We start from the raw sequence: 21,532 nt of genomic DNA on the forward strand, positions 1-21,532 counted from the left end.
CCCCTAAATACCCTGAGACAAAGTATTTTTGCATCCAAAGCACTGCTCCATGTCTTCTCTGCTAATTCAAAACTGTTCCTGCACATACTGTACATACCTCACGGTGATACCAGTGAACATAAACAACCTACTATCCACTACTGAATCATGCACATGACATGCATTCATCACACTGTTAAAGAAATATATTTTTCTTAATTTGCTATGAATAACTAGAAGGTTCATCGACACTCTAGTTAAGAGCCTAATCTCTTGGATACTCTAGACATATTATTCTCTAGGCAGCTTCTCTCACAGACAGGCCACCCTCAATCACGCTTTCACCATCATCACTCAAGAGAGTTATTTATACTCATGTAACACTCTTTTCATGTAAAGATTCTGGGTTAACTATTTTAGGGAATTTCTGAAAAATACTAAATGATCAAACACAAGGCCTGAGTTCTTTTTGTTATCATCCCACTGTACTAAACTATTTAAATAGTCTCACTGCTGTGCATCAGTGTATTTAAGTCTAGCAGCCAACCACACATATGGGTAGTAAACCCTATATTTTCCTCTTATTGTCACCTTGCATCCCTCCTCCTTTCTCTGTATTAGCTCTTGGGCCTAATTCAATTAATGACAAAACATGGCTAACCAAACTAACAACGATACAGAGCACACTGCACACTCAAAATCAGTGGGCTGTCCAAAGATCCTTAAATACTATTACACTTACAGGGTAACATTCAAAAGCATTCAGCTCAAGTGGAAAAAATGACCCACTGTTTCTCTTCCCAAATAAACCCCAGTGAAATCCTAAAACTATGTTATAGTACATAATGAAACTGAATTTAACTTACAGTATATTTCTGTATTCACATGTACTGTATGTTGTCTCTAGCATTATTAGTGTATTCATACTTTAACATTTACTTTAAGCAAGTTAGAAGGTTATTTTGCTATTGGAGGAAAATATGACAATTCCCATCTTAGTTTTATGCGTATTTTTCCTAATAATAGAACAATGTAATTATAATGCATGAGATCATGTCATTCAGGGTGTGAAGGTTAGCTCTGCCAAAACAGGCAGTTTTGTAACCTTGGAAAGTTACTATTACTGTCTGTACTGTTATGCAAGTATTTTTTTTTATTTGAACACCTTATCGATGCTAAACATTAGCAAGTGCAGTTGTTCATCGGCCACTATGTTATCATGTAATGTATAAAAAAAGGTGATGAAACACTTTGCATTTAAACCTCCTTTTAAATTTCTCCCTTTTCCATCCAATTCTGCAGTGATCCTTTACATGAAGCAAACACATCTTATATGTTAGCACAGAGAGTTTTGTCCACAACATTAAAACACCATGTAGTCAATTTAAATTGGTCTTATCATTATGGGTAGTGGAAATCCTAATTTCTACTTCCTCCTAGAGAATATCTCAGTTCCTCATTTCCAAAAGAAACGCTTAATGATTTGCTTAGAGAACCTTTAAAAAGCATGCAAGGGTTTTGCTGTTCCGTTTTTAAATTTACAGATTGAAGTGTTCTATTGACTGCAATGGGGAAGCTCACTCTAACACCTGGGTTGTAGATGTTTCTGCAGATACTGAGATGAACAGTTAAATAAAACAGATCTATAAATCCATATACTGTAGGCTTGGCCCTATCTAGTAGTCGGGGACATGGCTGATGTTAGGATATTACAACTGAGATATCTGCTCCAAGTCCTGTTAGGTAGGTTTTGGCTTTCAAAACAAATGTTCTCTGGAGGAGAAATGGTACAGTTATGCAACATTCTTTCAGGATGCATGGAATGAGGAGGACTGTGAAGTATATTAATCCATGCTAAAAAGATAAGAAAGGAAACACAACCTTCTTCGGGTGTGACTACTACCTACGGTACTTGAACTAAATTAATTTCTTATTAAAATCCTCTTCTAAGTTGTCCTTAAAAAGGCTTCAGGTTCGGGACTATAGCACATGGTCTTATGAAGGGGAAGCGAATCCCCAAAACACAAAAAATGTAAGAGAATGGGTTTGGCTATCAGGCTTGATCAAAAGCTGTAAAAAGGGCTAATTTATTGTCCTTTCCCTTGCAGAAAAGCAGCTTCTCTGTATATGGCACAAAGAAAGATTCATCCTTCCATTTTCTAATCCCTTTATCCAGTACAGAGTCATAGGGGAGCTGGAGCCTATCCTGGTAAGTAATAGGCATTTAGGTGGGACCCCAGTCCAACACAGGGCCAATTTTCCCGGAAGCCAATTTACCTACTGGTATGTTTTTGGACTGTGGAATGAAAACGGAGCACCCAGAGAAAACCCACACAAACACAAAGAGAACATACAAACTCTACATACTGTACATACTGTAGCACCCCAGGTCTAGAATTGAACCTAGCCACCCAGAGCAGCAAAGAGGCAATGCTAACCTCTGTGCTGTGCCACCATGCTGCCCTAAAAGAAAGATTTGTTTTGCCTAATCTACTTGGTGTACTGCAGACATTAGGAGGGTATAAGGAGAGCTCTCTCTCAAGTGCCAAAAGAATTACAGTAACACCAGGCTCTAAGAACTTCTAACTCTAATCTTTCCCAGGGCTTGTTTCGAAATATTTAGAATCATTACATCAGCCAGGTAAGAGTGTTGTATATTCATAAAGGGATTTAAAAGTAAGCAGGTAGCTTATAAAATCAATTCTGCGCTCTACTAGTAGTGTGAAAATTTCCATTAATTCAGTACTTGTGAGGCTGCAGGGTTCTATAACTCTAGCTAATCAAATAAGCTGGTTTTAAAGAGACATCTAAGAACTGTAAGAGTTCTGCTCGCGATAAGCAAGGTTGATGCAATTCTAAATAGAGCTTTTTTATTATACAAACCTACTGGGAAACTGACTGCAAAATCCATATCTAATAAGTGTATTAGTTCAAGGATTTTCCAATCAAATATCTTTCTGATGTCTTACTTCAACACATACTGTATGTTCTGCATTCTAACTACCAGGTTACATCCATATAGTAACTGAACGGGTTTCAAAGTACTTCAGGACCAAAAAATAATACTCTTTTTTTTAACACAATGTGTACATTTCTTCTGAAGGACATGCAGGACACGAGCAACACACACCATCTGATCTACAATGTGAAAGTTGGGATTTCAGAGAGTGAAGCAGTCTGGCCATGGCGACCAGCAGAAAAAAAGAGCTGCAGCTAATACTGTAATTCACACTGTTCCTTGTAACGCTGAGCTGATGGGCGACACACAATACGGGGATTAGTGCACAGGGAACATTATGAACAAAGTGGTGAGGTCCATTTTGCTTTGATGTTTCTTTCAGAAGGTCAAAGCCACATTCAAGCACCTAAGCACATCTGAATGGCCTCCACAGTTTTTTTTGTTTTCAAGTTATAGGAGGAACTTTCCTATTATAGTAAAAAAGTGCTGCACTTGGAAATACAGATAAAACATCTCGTCATTTGCCATTGCATGAACTGTACATCGAGCAAAGTGACAGGTACTGATTGTCCTTACATGGGATAGCCTGTTCTGCTTCAGGACTTCGGATTTCTCTTTCCGGGCCTCGTTTAAAGCTTCCTCAATGGTCAGCTCCCCTCTCTTCACCATATTCATGATACTGAGCTGCTTCTCATTGCTGAGCTGAAAAACACGTGCAAAAGAAAAAGTGAAAACACACTAATTGTTTTCCATCTGGCTTGCTCAATTAAGTACAAAGAAAATGATAAAAAGGATAGTTTACAAAGTCAGGCATTCAACCATATTATCTACATTGTTTCATATAATCTGCATTATTTAATTCTACATTTCTTTATATAATTATCTTTTTTAGCACATTGCTTCTGAAGGGCTTTATTTTGCAGGACACGAATAAAACACATCAGCTGATCTGCAAAGTAAAAGTTGGGATTTCAGAGAGTCAAACAGTCTGGTGACCAGCAGAAAAAGAGAACAGCAGTTACAGTAATAAGGAACACAGTAAACAGATAAGAAACACAACAAGTGGTCAACAAGTGATCACTCCACAGTGTAACCTTCTATATTGCACTCCTGCGATAATTCCACTGGAGACTGAGCATCAGAAATACAGTATTGATTTTGGATACCCACCGTCAGTTTTCTGTATGCCCTTTTGTACTTTTTCTTAGCTTTTTAAACCCTTTGATGGCTGTAGACATAATACAGTATGTACAGTATGCCATCTGATTATAATTGTAATACTTGCACAATAAACATGTACTGTACAATTGTTGCATGCATGATATTTTGTGTAGAAAATGGTTTCGAAATAAAAAGTACTGGGTAGAGACAGTACTACTGTGATAGAGACCTTTGATTATTCAGATAATTATCAGATCTAAAGTATGATTCAGAGAAGATGTATTAACAGCATATCAATGACACATTATTGATAAATATTCCATAATACTTATAATTATAAAATAGTTCATAAGTGTACAAATTTGCAATGTGTAAAAGTGAGTTCTATTTTGCTCTGAAAACTACCAGGGAATGAACAGCTGCGCTTACTACCTTCTTTTAAAAAGGAAATGAATGTTAATGACATGCTTTCACAGAATAATGTGAAAATAATTTGGAATTCTCCACATCTTCATAAACTTCAAGCTTGCTATATTCAATACAAGCATTTGATGAAGACAGCCGTCATATGTTATGATGTATAATTTTATTAACGTTTCGCATATCCTTTCTGGAAAACAGTACAAAATGTCGCAAACGCACTCAAATTAAAATGCACTTCTAACTCAAAGAAATCATCTGAACAGCTACTTTCATAGCACATAAAAGACTACTGGGATCGTTAAGAGTGCGGAATTAGGGACTCATGTTCTTAGTTTCGTTACGTTTACAACTGTCAAAGAATAGTCACCAAACACTGTCCACAGTTTACACAGATTCTGAATATGCTTCATTCAAGTGACAGCATCTTCTACAACAACACTTGGTATTGGGTGTGTGTACTGTATATGGAACTGTGGGGTTATCTGAGGTATTTATATAGCTGTAAGATGTAAAGCCTGATCTGTATTTCTAGAGAGGCTTTATACATTTCTAGCTCAAAACCGTATGAGCCGGTACACGTGAGACGTACTGTACTTTCCTTGCAGATTACTGACCCAACAAACCAACCCAATCACCGTTCTCAGAATATTCCATCTCCGGCTATATGTTTGATGTTATACACTGGGTTGTACGTCAATGGTATTTATGCATGTTTTTAAATGTTTTTTTTATTTAGTCAAATATTCTACTTTTATAATTACTCTACTTACTTTTATAAGTACTCTACAGCTTTAATAAAACACCAGATAAGCATCCAAGGAACTCGAACGTACAGTAATTCTGTCACCAAGGCAAGTTGTAACTCTGCAGCAGCAGGAAAGATCAGTGACAATCAAACTGTGACAATGTAACAATATCTATATTCTGCATATCTATATAACCTTAAAACGGGTTTTCTACTGCACCTGCGGGACGTCTATGGCGAGTTTAGGCATTTCCATAGTCTTCACGTCCTCATTCATTAGATCCCAAGCCTGTCCGAAAGTAAGCCTCCCAGTTCTCACAGAGCTGAACAGCCACCGTTGCTTCTCGGCTGTGAGACTTCCTTTTCCAGCGAATAGTCCTTTTAGTGCCATAGGTAAAAGAGACTATTATTTCCTCACCCGGTCGTGAGAACACACCTTAATTACCCGCAGAACAACTTCCTTATTCAAGAAGAAACGTGGATTTGCAAGAACCGCAGTTGGGGAACCTGCTTCACTGAAGCAGTAACTGTCCGACGCTTTTACCTAAGAGGAGATCAGATTTCATTTCCCTTTAGGATTTGAAGCAAGGAGGGTTTTCCACAGTGGAGGTGTGTACTTCGGCGTACTGTACGCATAGCGCCTAATATAAGGTTCAAAGGAATACGTTTCTTACATACTGTGTTTTGTAGATATTGTTAATAGATATTGTTTTATATTCTCTAATTAAAATAATATCTTTACCATGCTTAACACTGTGTTAGCGCTGTAATGTGGATTAACAATCCTTAAATATCTGGTCTGTGTACAGCAAGTAATCTAAATGTAATTTATAATACCAGAATATAGGTGTGCATATACTCCCATAATTAACAAACATAGTAGCTGCAGGATTTAAATTCTCCAATCTATGATTTTGTATATCTCCATCGAAAACAATTAATCAAAAGCACTTTGCAACTTGCTTCCTAAAGTTATATTGATAAGAGATAAAGGCTGCAACCTGAAAAGACACCCATAAAATCGTATGCAATGTTTTGATTACACACCAGAGGGCTCAATTCGCTCAAGAATGGCTACTTTTGACCTTAATGTTAAAGTCATTCATTCTTTAACGGAACATAATTACATGAAGTAAAGAAAAAAGATGAAGGGTGCTCTTCAATATTAGGGGCTGTTATTTCTTTGTAAATATTAGAAATGTGATCTCTATGCCTTCAAGCTTTTTAAAAAAACATTATTTATTGTATCTCTTTATTAATCTACTGTATCCACCAGGACCACAGATGTCTGGGAACAGATGTCTTCGTTTTGGAAGACCAGAAATCAGTCAAACATTTTTTTACTGTCACCTTGGGACCTTGGCTTGAATGTCAGGTATTCGTCCCGACACAGATACAGGTATATACAAAACTTATGTATTAAATCTAAGATGGTATGTATATATAAAACTCTCCATAACACATATTAGGTTCCATGTCACTTCACTTCGTGGATATGATCAATTGGCATTGATACTGTATAAGTGAGTATACAGTACGAATGGCGATACAGAATAAATTAACGATACCCTTCACTGAACTTTTACAACACTACTTTGTTACTTTGTTAGTGCAGCTTCTTACACTACTTTCTTACACTCTTTCTTTTGACTGTTTTTTTTATTTATTTTTTTTATTTTTTAATTACTGGATCGTTTTTTACAGAACAGTACTGGAAATGCAGTAGGTGCATTAATATCTGTTAGCAATTCTTGTGGTGTTAAATTATATTTTAAAAACGTACATTTTTACGTTTCTATGAATGTTAGCTGTACTGTACTGTACGTCTTACCTAGGTAAAATATAGGAATCTTTATAAGTTAGAGGTACAGTATTGAAAGTTTCAGTTGCATAAATGTCAACTCTTTTTGGGAATTTTCATATTTGTTCTTGTCAGTTTCAAAAGAGTAAGGGTTCATTTGAAAAGTAATGCAACTGTGCAAGAGATGCAGCTGCATCCCATTTTCAACACTACATCTGTGCCGAGAAAATAATCGTGCAACACTGTAAGATTTTTGTCTCAGTTTAGTGCAAGCATTGCCTGCTTTCTCTTACTCATTGTCAACGTTCAGTATGATCACAAACCAAATATTTACATCTTACTCTGTGAGTGTAGCTCTGAGGAGCCTAGGTGGTTTGCAGGAAGTAACATAACAGACTAAAAATTTCCTTTTGTATTATTTATTTCATATAATATTTATATTACTTACACAACTTGAACCCATCTACTAGTTATGCCTGTTTCTTATACCTATGCAACTAATCTATGATTACTTTTCTTTTGGAAAGTTTCAGAAAAAATAGGTATATGCTAAAATTACATTATGATATTTGATTTTACTTATTTAAACAGCCCTTAGGGTGGTCTTGGGCTAAAATGTAAGTCATTCTTAATAGCTTCCAGCAGAGGTCAGTGTAGGAAAGAGAAACTTCTGTTTTTCAGCGAAAATGCAGACTGGCTTAAAGAAATTAAAAGTAAAATTTAAGACTGTAGTTCTGACACTTAATGAGCAATAAGGTATGTGCTCAGAGATGAACCAAAAACAAATCTGTTTCTTAACTAGTAGTTTTTGTGTCATTTTCGGAGAAAAAAATAACATACTGTGGAAGTAACACTGCTAGCTGAGAAGAACCCTTGTAAACATATTTGAAAAAACGTGTTTGAACAGAGTGTTTTGCTGAGCATGAAAAAGAAATTCACAATTTTTGCAAGGAGCTAAGCAGTGAAGAGGTAAAAATAGGTTACTCTTGGGTTTTCATGTGTAAACACACAAATCAGTGTTACACATCTCTGTGAGGTTAACATGTCCTCCCTATGGTATATTCATTGGTGAGATGACCTCCCTATGTTTCTGTGAGAGATCAGCATGTCCTCTCCATATTTCTGTGTGAGGTAAACATGTCTTTCCTTTTTTTTGTGTTCTTCCCTGTGTTCTGTTCCTCTCATCTTCAGAAGACAAGCTCGTTATGTTGACTGGTGTCTGTAAATCCTCCTGTTAGTAGGTGCTTGTTTATGTGACCTGTGATGGGCAGACATCCTGTTCAGGGAGTAATTCTGCCTAAGGCTGTACTGTATGTTGCCAGGGTAGACTCCATGTCCCCTGATACTCTAGGAAGAAAATTGGTTGTCTAGTGGATAACTAATTACTGGCTTGCTCTTGGATGGTACTGCTGTTCTATCGAGTTTTATTGAGTGATCAAAGAGAAAAGGACAGTTGGGCAGCTGGAAGAATGGTGTTGTTTGAAAACAACCAAGGTAAGAGCTAACCAACTGTAAAGCTGATGACTTCTTTTAATTTTGCTGACATATTCAGTCTAGTTAGGAACATAAACCCATCGTGTTCACACCACTACTAACTCTTTTTGGTTATCTTTACATTTACAACAAAAGAGTCTCCAACAGCTAGGAGATCAGTCAGACTAAAATCAAAGGTTCTTTCAGATTTACTTGCTGCTGCCTGTTTCTAATCATGTGACCAAGCTAGCAGGTGCAGCCTTACCCACTTGAGTGGCCAGCAGTGTTTGTCTTGCCGGGGGAATTCCGTTGGTCTACAAACTTCAGCCTTCTACCTAAATCTCTATGTTTTATTACCCCTTGGGATATCGGAAATCCCCCCCATTCAATTTATGAATCACTGTGGATTACACCTAACTGTTCGATTTCTCTAACACAAAAGCGCAGGAAAAGCAAAACAAGGGTCACTCTGACGTTCTGTAAACCAATGTCTACAGCAATTTCCCCTTCTAGCCTTATATATACAGTACAAGGAAGCAAAAAATGGCTTATACGTGCACTATGTCGTATCCGATGTTTACCTCAACTGTACTTTCCATTAATGAGTGCAAATTTCTGTTACAATCTCACATATACAGTACAGTACCTAAAAAGAGATTTATGTTGATTTATTTTCAGTTGTATTAGGCATTCATTCTTTCATACATTTTCTAAGCACTTTATCCAATACAAGGCCGTGGGGTAGGCAGAGCGTATCCTGGCAAACAACAGGTGCAAGGCCAGGTTTCCCAGAAGTCACTTAACCTTTCACTATGTCTTTGAACTGTGGGAGGAAACTAGAGCACCTGCTCAAAAACCCCACGTGAACACAGGGAGAACATACAAAGTCCACGCACATACAGTAGCATCCCGGGTCCAGAATTCAACCCAGGACCCCAGGCTGTGAGGCAGTAATGCTAACCACTCTACCTCCATGTTGACCACATTAGTCATTCGCTTCAGTGTTTATTTGTTCACATTTTAAAGTATTTCTCATTTTCTTAAGATACTGTTCTTAGATTGTGAAGGCCTATACATAAATATAAATGCTTCAAGAAGTACAGCTGCAGCAAAATGGAGGATTCTTGGGTCTACAATTCTTTAGTGGCAACAAAGCAAGTGGTGTTTGTAAGAAGGCAAAAAGAGTACACAGAGTGTGATGGAATACAGGAAGGTACAGTAACACAGGGCTAGTGAATAGCAAGGTTTTGGGGTGTTTTTTAAAATAATATCAATAAAAAATTTGGGGGGGAGCGGTGGCTCTGTGGCTAAGGATCTGCGCCTGTGGCTAGAAGGTTGCTGGTTCAAATCCCACAGACGAGGAATCTTACTCCGTTGGGCTCCTGAGCAAGGCCCTTAACCCCAACTGCTCCAGGGGTGCTGTACAATGGCAGACCCTGTGCTCTGACCCCAGGCTCTCTCCCTGTCTGTGTGTCTCATGGAGAGCAAGCTGGGGTATGCAAAAAGATCATTCTTAATGCAAGAAATTGTAAGGGTTAATAAAGTGATGTTAAACATTAAATTAGATTACTGTAATTGGAGGTTGTGGATGTGAAGAGTGCATAAGTGAATAGTCATTTGTGCTTTGCTAATACCTGAAAAGGAAGATGTTACATATTCCTAAAAAAGTCTTAATTGCTAAGTTCCATATTTCAAAATAATCTGAGACAGTGCTAAGAGAAATAAAAAAAATATAATTATCAATGCATTTGCTTTACATATTTCTATTCAGGCTGCAGAACTGAATACATCTGTATTAGTAAATAAAATCATTATAAGTTGCTGTTAAAAGCTAAACCATGTTAGTGTGCATACTTGATTGGGGGGAAATCTAGCATTAATCTTTCTTTCTTTTTTTAATAACATTTAAAGTGCAGTGACTGCTTGTGGTGAACCTGAGAATTGCTGTTGGGTTTCCCCTTTTCATACAGTACAAAATTCTTGGCAAAGGTTAAATAACATGATACTAAATTTGTTTTATTTTTAACACACCCCCTTTCCTTTAGACCCATCTGTATTTTTATGTCTAGTGAATTGTAATGTTTGCTGACATTATGGTAAATATTTCCGTGTACTGTATGTACTTTGTATAAAATTGGTTTATTAGGAGAGCATTCCTTTATGCGTTACACTGTGTAAAGTAAGAGGGAAATGTTGGTGACATATAAAAACAAATATACAGGTGGTATCAGTTCCTGTTCTTTTTTTCATTTTTTTTTTGTGGATGGCTGATAGAGCATTCAAAGTTTGTGCTGGATTTTCATAGTTTAATTCCTTGCTGATTTGAACTGTAATTTCTGTTGTCTTGTTCAAAATTGCATGGAAAGTTTTCTGTTCGTGCAGATGAACCTGCTGGGTTGCTTGGTCATTGGGTAGGTAGTTTTGGCACTTCCCTATAAATAAATTAAAGGTGACAGGTCTGTTTGTGAGAAACGTTGCCAAAGACATGGTACTGTAATTGTGGACAAGGATATTTCAAACTAAGGAAGACTAAAGCACACAAGTGTAAAACTTCCTGAAAGAGAAGGGAGGAAAATAATGTATGGGTGTTTAGGAGGGAGAAAAGAGCAAAACATAACTTTTCTGAAGAACAGATGCATAGAGACACACAGGGAGTGATTGGCCACTATTCGTGTAGATACAAATTTACAGTACCTGCCATAGTTACACCCCTAGTGTATTCTCCACTCAGTAATAAGGGCTGTAAAAGCTTACAAGCAAAAGTAAAAAAAAAATGTTTCAAGTTTAAAACATAAAAACATGTATTACATGTAAAGCAGTATTACTATTCTGTGGGCCCCATCATGCCAGATCTTTAAAGCTCAGCAAGGCTGGGCCTGATCAGTACTAGGATGATGTACTGCTCACGAATCAACAAATGTGGCACTATTGTTCATATAAAACAAGCCCTTTATTGATAGAAAGAAAGCAACTCTTCAATAATCTTATTGTGTAATCTGTGAATTTTGAGTAGATGTCAAACTTATTGAATAAAACCCAGTAATTCCTTTTTACTAAAAAACAAAACAAACATTTTTTAGATAATGTAATAATTCCAGTCTTCAAAATTATATTTATAAGGCAGAGGAAAAATAACTGAAGTTTATGGTCATCAAGACAGTTTTGGTAATACTGTTCTTTAAAAAATAACTACAAGCAAATTGTGACTGCATTGTAAAGGAATGGCATTATTATTATTATTATTATTATTATTATTATTATTATTATTATTATTAGTATTTATTAATAATACTAATAATAATAATAATAATAATAATAATAATAATAAAATAATAATAATAATAATAATAATAATAATAATAATAATAATGCTGCAACAATTGCTACAAACAATTAGCTCCATACAGATGAGTAGGTGACTAGGGAAAGTACAGGGTTTCTATAGTGAAACCCTTCAGTTAGCATTTCAAATTGTGAGAGATATGTTACTGTTCTTAATTAATTAATCATACGGTATGTATTAAAATATATATATTAATTTAAAGTACCAGATGTGTATCCGACAAAGCTGAAATTAAGACCTTTCAGATGTAACTACTGTATAAGATTAGCAATCACAGAAATGTGGAAGTGTTGTTCCCTGTTCATTCTGTACTATACTTCCTCCAGACAACAACTACTCTGCTCACACAGCCTCCTTTAATTACAATACACCCTTAGTTTAATGCTTTCTTTGAAAACAATACAATAGTAAATTTGTTTTATAAGGGCATTCATACTATTCAGACCTAGAATAACTCAACCTTCAATCCACCTGCCACTCACAATTCACAAACCCAGGACTTGATAAACAGTTTTTATTTGTAGAAGGAAAAAGTCTTGGGAAAGGTAAAGCTGTTGAAAGGTAAGGGGTATGCAATTTGTAATTTTGGGTCTGTATTTTTATTTAACACCTCCAGGATGGTGATTTTCCACTCCTAGTAAGCATTGCAGCTAGATCAGACTCTAGGTAGATTTAAGAGACTATATGTCTTGGTCTAAATGGGTGACACAACAAGATAAATGAACACAATTTAAAACAAAGGGATATACAACAATAAAGGAATGATTTTCTACAATGAACAAATATGAATTTCTCAAATGGTATACATTTTATATTGCTGTGAAGAGATTGGTTCCTGGGATATTCCCATCTTCTGTTGTTTTTTTTCCAGCCAAGGTCTTAATTACAAGCTAGTCACTTTTTATTTTGTATTTGAGGTACATTACTAAATTTGCTTACAGTTCTTAAAAAAGGTAATAGGTATGGAAATTGGTAAATGGATTGGTAATTGGTATGCACCCTATGTATGTAGAGGCCGAGCATTCACAGAAACATTGCCTTTTCATTCTGTCATTGTGAAGCAGAAATCACCAAGCACTGGCTTGTTCACCCACTAATAGGAAAGTGAGCAAAGATAGCTAGATGGTCAGGAGCCAAGTTAGTTTTACCCTCCTCCGATGTGATGCTCAGTACAAGAGGAATTGCAGGCTCAGAAATAAGTTGTCAGTGCTTCGTTGAAGAGCCAACACTTAGAAAGCACATCTTATTCAGGCATATCAGATGAAATGCAACTGATTAAACCTATACAGAAGGAAAAATAAATAACAGTCATTTCAGGAGTGTGTGTGATGCATGTCCAGCTGTTAATGTTCATCATAAATTAAAAAAATGTGTTATCTTGTTTGTAATTGAACAAAATTGAATATCATTCAAAGAACGTAAGGCACAGTGTGTAATATAAAAGTCCTGGAACAGTTTTGTGAGACACTGGCAGAACTAAATCCCCTCCTATTTTCCCTTTTCTGTCATAATGGAAAACAGGAAACTCTGTAAAACTGAGTCCAACATAGGTGGGGATGTCTTTCCTATTTCACAACCTTACACTATTCATCAAATCCGAAACTTTAAAATTAACTCTCGCCTTTTCAAATTTGGACTTCAAATTTGTACAGAGGTGTGACAATACATCCGGTCAAAAGAAAAAAAAATCGTTTACAATTCCAGAAACCTAATCATTTTGTTTTAGTACAGATCTTTTTTAGTGTTTTCATATTAAGGCAATGAGCTTTTTTCCTCTAAATTAGTCATACCAATCGTTTCCACTTTAAATCAGCCAAATTTGACATACATTCTTGTTTCTCTTCCACAATAATCCTAGTAGGATGGCCAGAAGAAAAGTGAAACGTATCCCTTCTCCATGAAAATCAGAAAATGTGCAGATGCAATGCTGAAGTTCAGCACTGGAAGCACTGCTGTGTCTAGAATCAGAGAAAGTAAATGATTTCCAAGAAGTCACATGAGAGGCTTTGGAAACATCCACAGTCCTAATCCACTTCCACTGTATTTCCCTCACCTTGGCACTTCTCCATGGTGCTTCCTGTAAAAACAATTAAACATGAAAGTACAGCCACAAGAACTTCAGATCAAGACTATCTGAAAAGCTTACACTCTTTATTTGAATAACAACTCTATCTTAACTAATGATCATACTGAAATAACAGTAAAATAACTTTAGCCTTTATCTAGCTGTTGGCAAAGTAAATACATGGTTGTTTACAGTGAGCAGGAAGAGGGGTCTAAGAATGATTTGGTCTTCTTTTTACACACAAAAGTCCTCCACCCAGCTGACTCAGATGCAAAATATTCTAGTAGATAAAATAAAAAGACATACATGTTCTGCTAAATATTTCTAATTTCAACTGAATTATTTTTGGTGATGATAAACAACATTACAAACCTTATTTTAGTCATACCACCAGACAGGAAATAATAAATCAGTCATCATATATGAAAACATCAGAATGGCACAGTTACCTCTAATTGCTTTATTGTATTGTCACTATTCGATTTAGTGGATAAATAACCAAAGGATCATGACAAGGAGCACATCAGCAAAAATTCCCATAGCAGAGGTCTGTGATCACAAGCACAGTATCGTCTTGGAACAGCCTTTTGAATTTAATTAATTTTCTACACCAATGGAAACAAGTTAATAGGTGCACATGCACAGGTGAAGGAGAAAATAACTATAATGCAATGTTTAGAAAAGATGTTTAGAACTTGTATCATACATACTGTGTGGCATTAAATGGCACTAAATATCTGTACTTCAGCCAGAACATCATCATAAAATTATCCCTTTTATAATAGATTTAATATAGTCTGATGATGAGTTCTTCAAATATGACCTACTGTATATACACTCTTGGCTTACTATGGGAAAGTACCAAGATATGTGTTTCAAGGGATCGATAACTGATACTGTATGCTTTACCCATTATTTTCTTAAGGCCACTAGAGATTCCTTTCTTTTTCAAACAGGTGTCATTTCTGAGACTTGCCTTGCAGAGGACAGAGCATTGGTTCATATTAGTTTCACCTGCCACATATAAATTAATCATTTTTGGTCCATCTGCTTTTCAGACTCATTTCAGTTTTGGTTTAATGCACTCACCTGATATTTAAAGCGTTTGGTGACCTGAACAGAATACTGAACAGAACACTAATAAAAATATTGCTGTCTTCCTAAGAGTGGCAGTGGAAATGAGGAGTGAAATGCAGGCTATTGTAGCTGTCAATCAATTCTACAAATGCAATGGTGGAAATACTGTAGATAGGTTAAGGAACTACAATAGTCTTGCACCTGGTGTCTTATGATCTACTTCACAGAAGAGTTCCTATTAAAAGATAATGTGTGCCTGTTCCAGATGATGGTTTTCTGGACAACATAATATGAATTGTGTGCTTTTGACATTCGATAACTGTAGACTAAATCTCTTACAAGCAAATAAGGGGAACACAAGATTGGACTTAACGTCCATAAAACCATTGACACAATTGACACAGCTTGATCTAAGAAGTTGAAAAAGGAGAATCTGGAAAACATCAAAAAGAGTGTATACTCCAGAAGCCGTTGGAGCTTTTCTGATTGTATGCCTGCCCATCCATCTTATCAGGTATCCATCTCTTGCTATAATCCAATGAACAAAATCTATTGACAATAGCACATTCCTGAATCCACAAGGATCTTGGTAGGCTCAGGTTGTCTGTGGGTGTTTTTTGGTTAATTCAGTAGATAAAACTTTACAATGACATCTTATGAAAAAAAAAACAATGCCAGTGGGATTTTCAATGTAGCATAGTAGCAACTCACAGTATTTTTGGTTGTATCTTCATCTGCGGCTCTGGTTCTCAAGATCCACTTGAGAACCAGAGGTGTTCATTTGGTTCATTTGGTGTTTATTCTAGCTAAATTACTAATTTCATTGTTGGTTGTAAAGCTGTATTCTGGGAGAACTAAGGTAAGAGAACGATGTGGTAGAATGAGGGATCTTTTGCTTGTGGTTTCTGAGCAATGAAAACCTTCACATATCAAAGCTGCTATTGGAAGGCTGAATATCATCGAAAGTCATTTATGTGTGAACTTCATATTGTATAACGTAGTTTCGCACCAGTTTAGCTGTTAATCTCATTTCTTCAGAGTAGCTCACATATAATTCACACGAGAACAGAAATTGCATTTAAAGACAAGCTCAGCAATTTGATGTGACTCAAAATGCAATACAACATAGACATACCTACTGTACATTAGTACCTTAAGACAGAAACTGCCAACAAGACACTTTATAAGTATAAAAATGATGACTCAAGTTCCCTGGTTGTAATTTAAAAACAGGGTTTCCTACCTGACAGCACTATTGATAGGCATCAGTAGTTCTTACTTAAAGAACTACTGTATAAAATATATACTACAGTATAAATATTCTATATAAAATACACAAAATACTAACATTTATGTATACATGTATGTATGTTACATAGAATATTTACAGTGCCTTGTAAAACAATTAACACCCTTCCAATGATGTCTCATTTTGTACAATTACGTGTATAAATGCGTACACATGCTTTCAAAGTTAATATTTATAAACAAGCTTGAAACTCAAACTTTAATAGCTGAAAGTTAAACATCTACTAAAAACATTTAACAAATTCTGTAGCAAAAAAAAAGAAATATATCAAGTTTTCTTCCACTTTGCAATGACAAAGTAGTTTTGTTTTTAAATTCAGGTGCACTAAATTACTTTTACAAGTCACACAATCAGTTAAATGACATAAGTCAATAATAGTGGTTCACATGATTTCTGAATAAATACACCTGCTCTGTTGCGTGCTTCAGAGCACAGATTCAACCATGAAGAGAAATCAACTCAGCTAACTTCAAAGTTAAGAAAAGCACAAATCAGGATATGAGTTTTTAAAAAAATAGTTTCCATTTGTGTCTTCTGGTTTGTGTTTCACTGTTAATTCTAAGGAAGTCCAATAAGCCCAGTGCCTTTAATTAAGTCACTGCTAGACTTCTCTTTTAGAGACAATAAAGATTTCTTTTAGCTAGACAAAATAGGAAATTCCTTTGAGACCTGGAATATACCTTACCCACTCTGGATTGATTCCAAAGCAGCTGTACTGTATCTTTTTTGTAACTTGGTGGTTAAACTTTAACGTTTATTAAAATGAGGTCATTCCACTAGGGCATTCCACAATTTTAACATAAAGTCCCTTTAAAGTATTCGAATTGACTACATATTATAATATTACGTGCCAATTTTATAGCTTTCACACACTGTCTAGAAGATGAAAACTATAGTATGTCAACATAAAAACTTTTTTCACACATTGCTAATTTCAAGCTCACTGTTTCCTCTTCTGTATTTCTAGTTTGTTTTTGCTACATGAAAACTCTTCAATTGTCTGCATTAAATATCATCCGGCAGAGGTGTGCCCTGTGTTGAACTCTGAAAAAGATTATTTCTAATTTATTTTGTGGTGTTTTCTAACCTGTTTTTGGTAACACCCGTATCAGCATTAAAGAGTGATCCTAACACAGACCCCTGTGATACTGTTTTGTTTTGCTAACTGCATCACCCCAATCTGAATTCTCTGTTTTATAGTCTTTAAACAATTCTTAATTCAAATACATGATCAAGTCTAAATATATAGATATATTGATCAGTATGTTTATATATATATTATATGTAATATACTGGTATTATTTATATCCTGATATTATATACAACAGTACTGCATATACAACCATACTAGTTGGAAGGAGGACAAATAGTTTGACACACTGAATAATATGTTAGAAGGGAAGGAGTTACATGTAACATAAAACAGGAAGAATCTGGAATATTATTGAAAACACAGAAGTGGTTCTAAAAAGAGTCTCTCGGCTTTTCCCACAAATGTTGTCAAAAGGTCAATATCCCGTGGCTTTAATGACTCTGCATGACGTGAATTGGAGATTTTCATAAACTCCCAACAGACAGATGTTTTACAGTAATTTGAAAAAATAACCAGCCTGTGATGATGGGTTTCCATTTAGCCAGAAGAAAAAAAAGTCTCTGGCAAAGAAACATTTGTCATCCTGTTCCTGGTTTGTGATTTGCAATTTGGGGGTAGATTAGATCAAAATCAGGTTTGATTCAATCCGAGCTGTAGATGGATTTTCTGTCCTGGTATAAACTGCAGATCAAAGCTGCACAGGTACACAGTCAGACAGATTGAATTTAGATGGCTGTTTGCGGTGAGAAAGATAAGACATTACAAGATTAGATAGATAAACTAAACCGATTGTTGTTAATTCATAGTTGAACAGAAAATGTTCTGTTCAGAAATAATTAAGAAGCATTGAGCAAATGTTTGCTTCATTCACTACACAATTATTTATTTTGTAGCAGCAACTTCAACTCTCTGTGCTAGTTAAACACAATCATGGACTAGCTCATGAATCATGGATTTATATATGGACAGATATTATGTTTTCTTTTAGGAAAATTAATTTATAAACATAAAGTATAAATAAGCATAAACCTACTATTAAAGAATATGTTTGACTTCAAAATCACTCTAATTTGTCCATCCCTTCATTTTCAAACCACTTTATCCAATACAGGGCTGAGGGGAAGCTAGAATCTGCAGTATCTGGGCAAGCAACAGACCCAGACATAGACACAGACACTCAATCACACTGGGGTCAATTTTCACAGAAGCCAATTAAATACAGTACCAGCATGTTTGTGGACTGTGGGAGGAAACAAAAGCAACCGGGGGAAGCCCTTGTATTGTAAACAGAACATTGAAGGTGATTTTTATTTTAATTGTGATACTAACAAAGCTTTCCCTTACATTGGTATACAGTACCTACTGTAGGTAATTACAATAGGTTGTGGGTTAATGATGATCAATGAGCAGTCCAGAAACACACTGTATAAGATCACATTAAGACCACAGAGAGAGGGAGAGACAACGAGAAAAGGAGAAAGTAGAGGTGAGGAAAGGAGGTCAGACCACATGAGAGAAGTTTGAACTTGAAGCTTACACCAGGCGAAAGCCCGTACTCCATGATCATCCAAACAAAAACCTGATTGGAGCTTATTATCTGAGCCCTGCTAGAGAGAGTTTGCAATTCTGTGTTTTTAGGGAACTTGGGCTTCCTGGGTAAAAGATACCTTGCTTAGAGATGTCTTTCCTGCTTGTGAGTGAGCTTTTAGAATAGCTCCCATTTATTTTGTGGCATCCAGGTGCAGAGAGAGAGATTTAGCTGCAAGTTGTTTTACATTTATTTAGAAGGCAGCTTATCTCTTATTTGGCCTCTGTAGGCATTATTTAAAAGTTTCATACTCAGTAGAAGTCTGGGGGGTTTTCTGAGTGATAAGAATGCTAGGCCTCTGAAATGCCTTGTCTATAAATATTGTATACATAGAGTAATTTGTGTTATACTGTATATGTTTTGTTGTGTGTAGTATAGTGTTTGTATTGTCATCATTAATAAATATTTGTTTAACCAAGTGTGCCTGTATTATTATTCTTTTCAACAAAGCTGTGCCAGACAATAAGGAATTCAAGTGCCTCTAATTATACCAACTGCTTGGGTATTCTAGAAAAATCAGTTATGAACAATTATTTTACTTATTGGCTACTGCTTGGTCAATTCCTGATTTTCACCATTTTTGTAACCCCCATTTTATCAATATCTTAGAAACAGCTCATAAGAATTGATATCTCAATCCATGCCTGCCTTAGCCTGCATGGAAATTTAAGAGTTATCAGTGTAACAATATAAGTTAACACAGTAGAGGTCAGGCCAAGTGAAGAGAAGAGTCCCTAGAACAAAGCTTTGTGGAACACCAAGATTCAGTAAATCGGTGTTAGATGCCATTAGTCCCAGAGCCACAAATTTCTTTTCAACAGAAACCTAGACCCAAAACAAATAAGAGCTACCCCAGAGATTCTAACATAAGTCTCTAAAATGATTTATTTTATTTTATGAAGTATTTCGTGATTAACAGTGTCAAAGGCAGCACAAAAGTCCAGCAGAACAACCAACACTCCTGAATCTGAAGCAGCTCATTCAACACCCTCACCAGGGCTGTGCTATGGTGTTGTCTGAAGCCTAATGGAAAAGTATGGAGAAGAGTTTGTTTCTCCTTAAAAAGTTGTGTAAGTTCTGCAAGTTCTAGAAAAGAGGCACCATAACCAAACACAGAGTTTTGTGAACATAAAAGATATCAACTGGCTTCATCTCCAGGGGCATTCGGTCTGTTAATCCTACTGCTTGGCTACTCTGGTTCCACTAATTCCATTGCACTTATTCAGATGTTAAGGTTTAAGTACCAACCAAAGATGTGATATCTTATCACAAAGTCTAAAGTCTTTACTCTTGAGGTTTTGTAGCTTTTGATTTTCAGTGCTTGGAGGAAAAACTGAAGGTGGTGGCACGCTTCATTTACAATAGTACAGTATCCAAAGAGGACAGACAAGTGAAATGCATATTTTTTCACTTGTGATATGATACATGCATTTCAATAAGTGACTATAATATACTGTATTCAAAGTGTCCTACTTGGGGGACCATTCTGTTTTAAGTGACATTACTCTGAAAAATTATAACCATTTTCTTGAAGTGAAACTACCATCTTAGAGTCAGACATGGTTAACAAGTTTATGATGCCAAACGAACAATGAGTGAGACATGCCATCACAGTGTGTTGCTGAATTTCCCAAATGAGAAAATATTGCTACTCACCTTAAATCCCCTTCTTTCTATTGAACTCCTGGACAGGATTCTTGTTAAATTTCAGGTGTTTTTCTGGGTATAGATAAGAATGCAACAGGTGACCAGTCACTAGGAATAGCAACAAGTTACAGTACTTGCAACTAGATGAAGTCTATTGTACATATAACCAGTCTTATAGTTTCTCTTAATATACAATATGTAAAGTTGTATATAATGTTAGAGGATAGAGGAAGTCTCATTCTGCATATACTGTAGTCAATACAAGGTGAATACTGTACTGTATGAGAACCTATGGGCAACCCCGTGCAGCATTGGTCAAACCAGACTTAAAGGTACAGGATCCTAGTCAATCTGGCAGAACACATTCATGAGCCTAAGGGAGACGTCACATGTTTTCTCAATAAAATGACAATAGTAGGCAATAACAAAACATGAAGGCAGATATTCACCTGCACACAATGATTTTTTTAAAATTATTATTCACTGCAACGAGCACATAGGATGTTACCAGAATCTCCTGGGTTTCTATTTTTTTTTCCATTGATTTAACTTTTTCCTGTCATTTCTGGTCACACACGGTCAAGCATGGCCATTCACACAAAATATATCAGTCAATCCAAAATTGTTGGAGATGGTATTTGGATCAATGGACAATAACTGCTGGCAGTGTGGGAAGGAAAATTACTGTCACTTGCATTTGACACAGTTAATTGCTCCAAGTAGGATATCTGTCCCAACTCACATTACCATGCAGATTAATGATGGAAGGAAGCAGAAGCATTAGAACAGGTTACAGTATCATAGTGTCTGCAATGTCAGACTCCATTCCAGATACAGACTGCAGCTTCACAGTCTTAATATCCCTGTCC

General features: G+C 36.0%; 1 protein-coding gene across 3 annotated transcripts in view; it reads right to left on the reverse strand.

Annotated features, from left to right (window-relative positions):
• The window catches only part of LOC148648104 (uncharacterized), a 58,025-nt gene that overhangs the window by 35,631 nt on the left and 862 nt on the right, over window positions 1-21,532 (reverse strand). The window contains exons 2-3 of one of the 3 annotated variants that reach the window (XM_088608463.1): window positions 20,673-20,735; window positions 3,515-3,640 (exon numbers count right to left, since the gene is read on the reverse strand). In XM_088608463.1, the coding sequence (XP_088464589.1) occupies window positions 3,515-3,613 (99 nt within the window). In that variant the 5' untranslated portion in view covers window positions 3,614-3,640; window positions 20,673-20,735. Of the gene's footprint in view, window positions 1-3,514; window positions 3,641-5,487; window positions 5,698-20,672; window positions 20,736-21,532 lie in introns of those variants that run through there. The other 2 variants (XM_088608461.1, XM_088608462.1) reach the window with 2 other exon arrangements.

Source organism: Lepisosteus platostomus, chromosome 15, assembly GCF_059453375.1.
Source record: "Lepisosteus platostomus isolate fLepPlt1 chromosome 15, fLepPlt1.hap1, whole genome shotgun sequence".
Classification (NCBI taxonomy): Eukaryota; Metazoa; Chordata; class Actinopteri; order Semionotiformes; family Lepisosteidae; genus Lepisosteus; species Lepisosteus platostomus.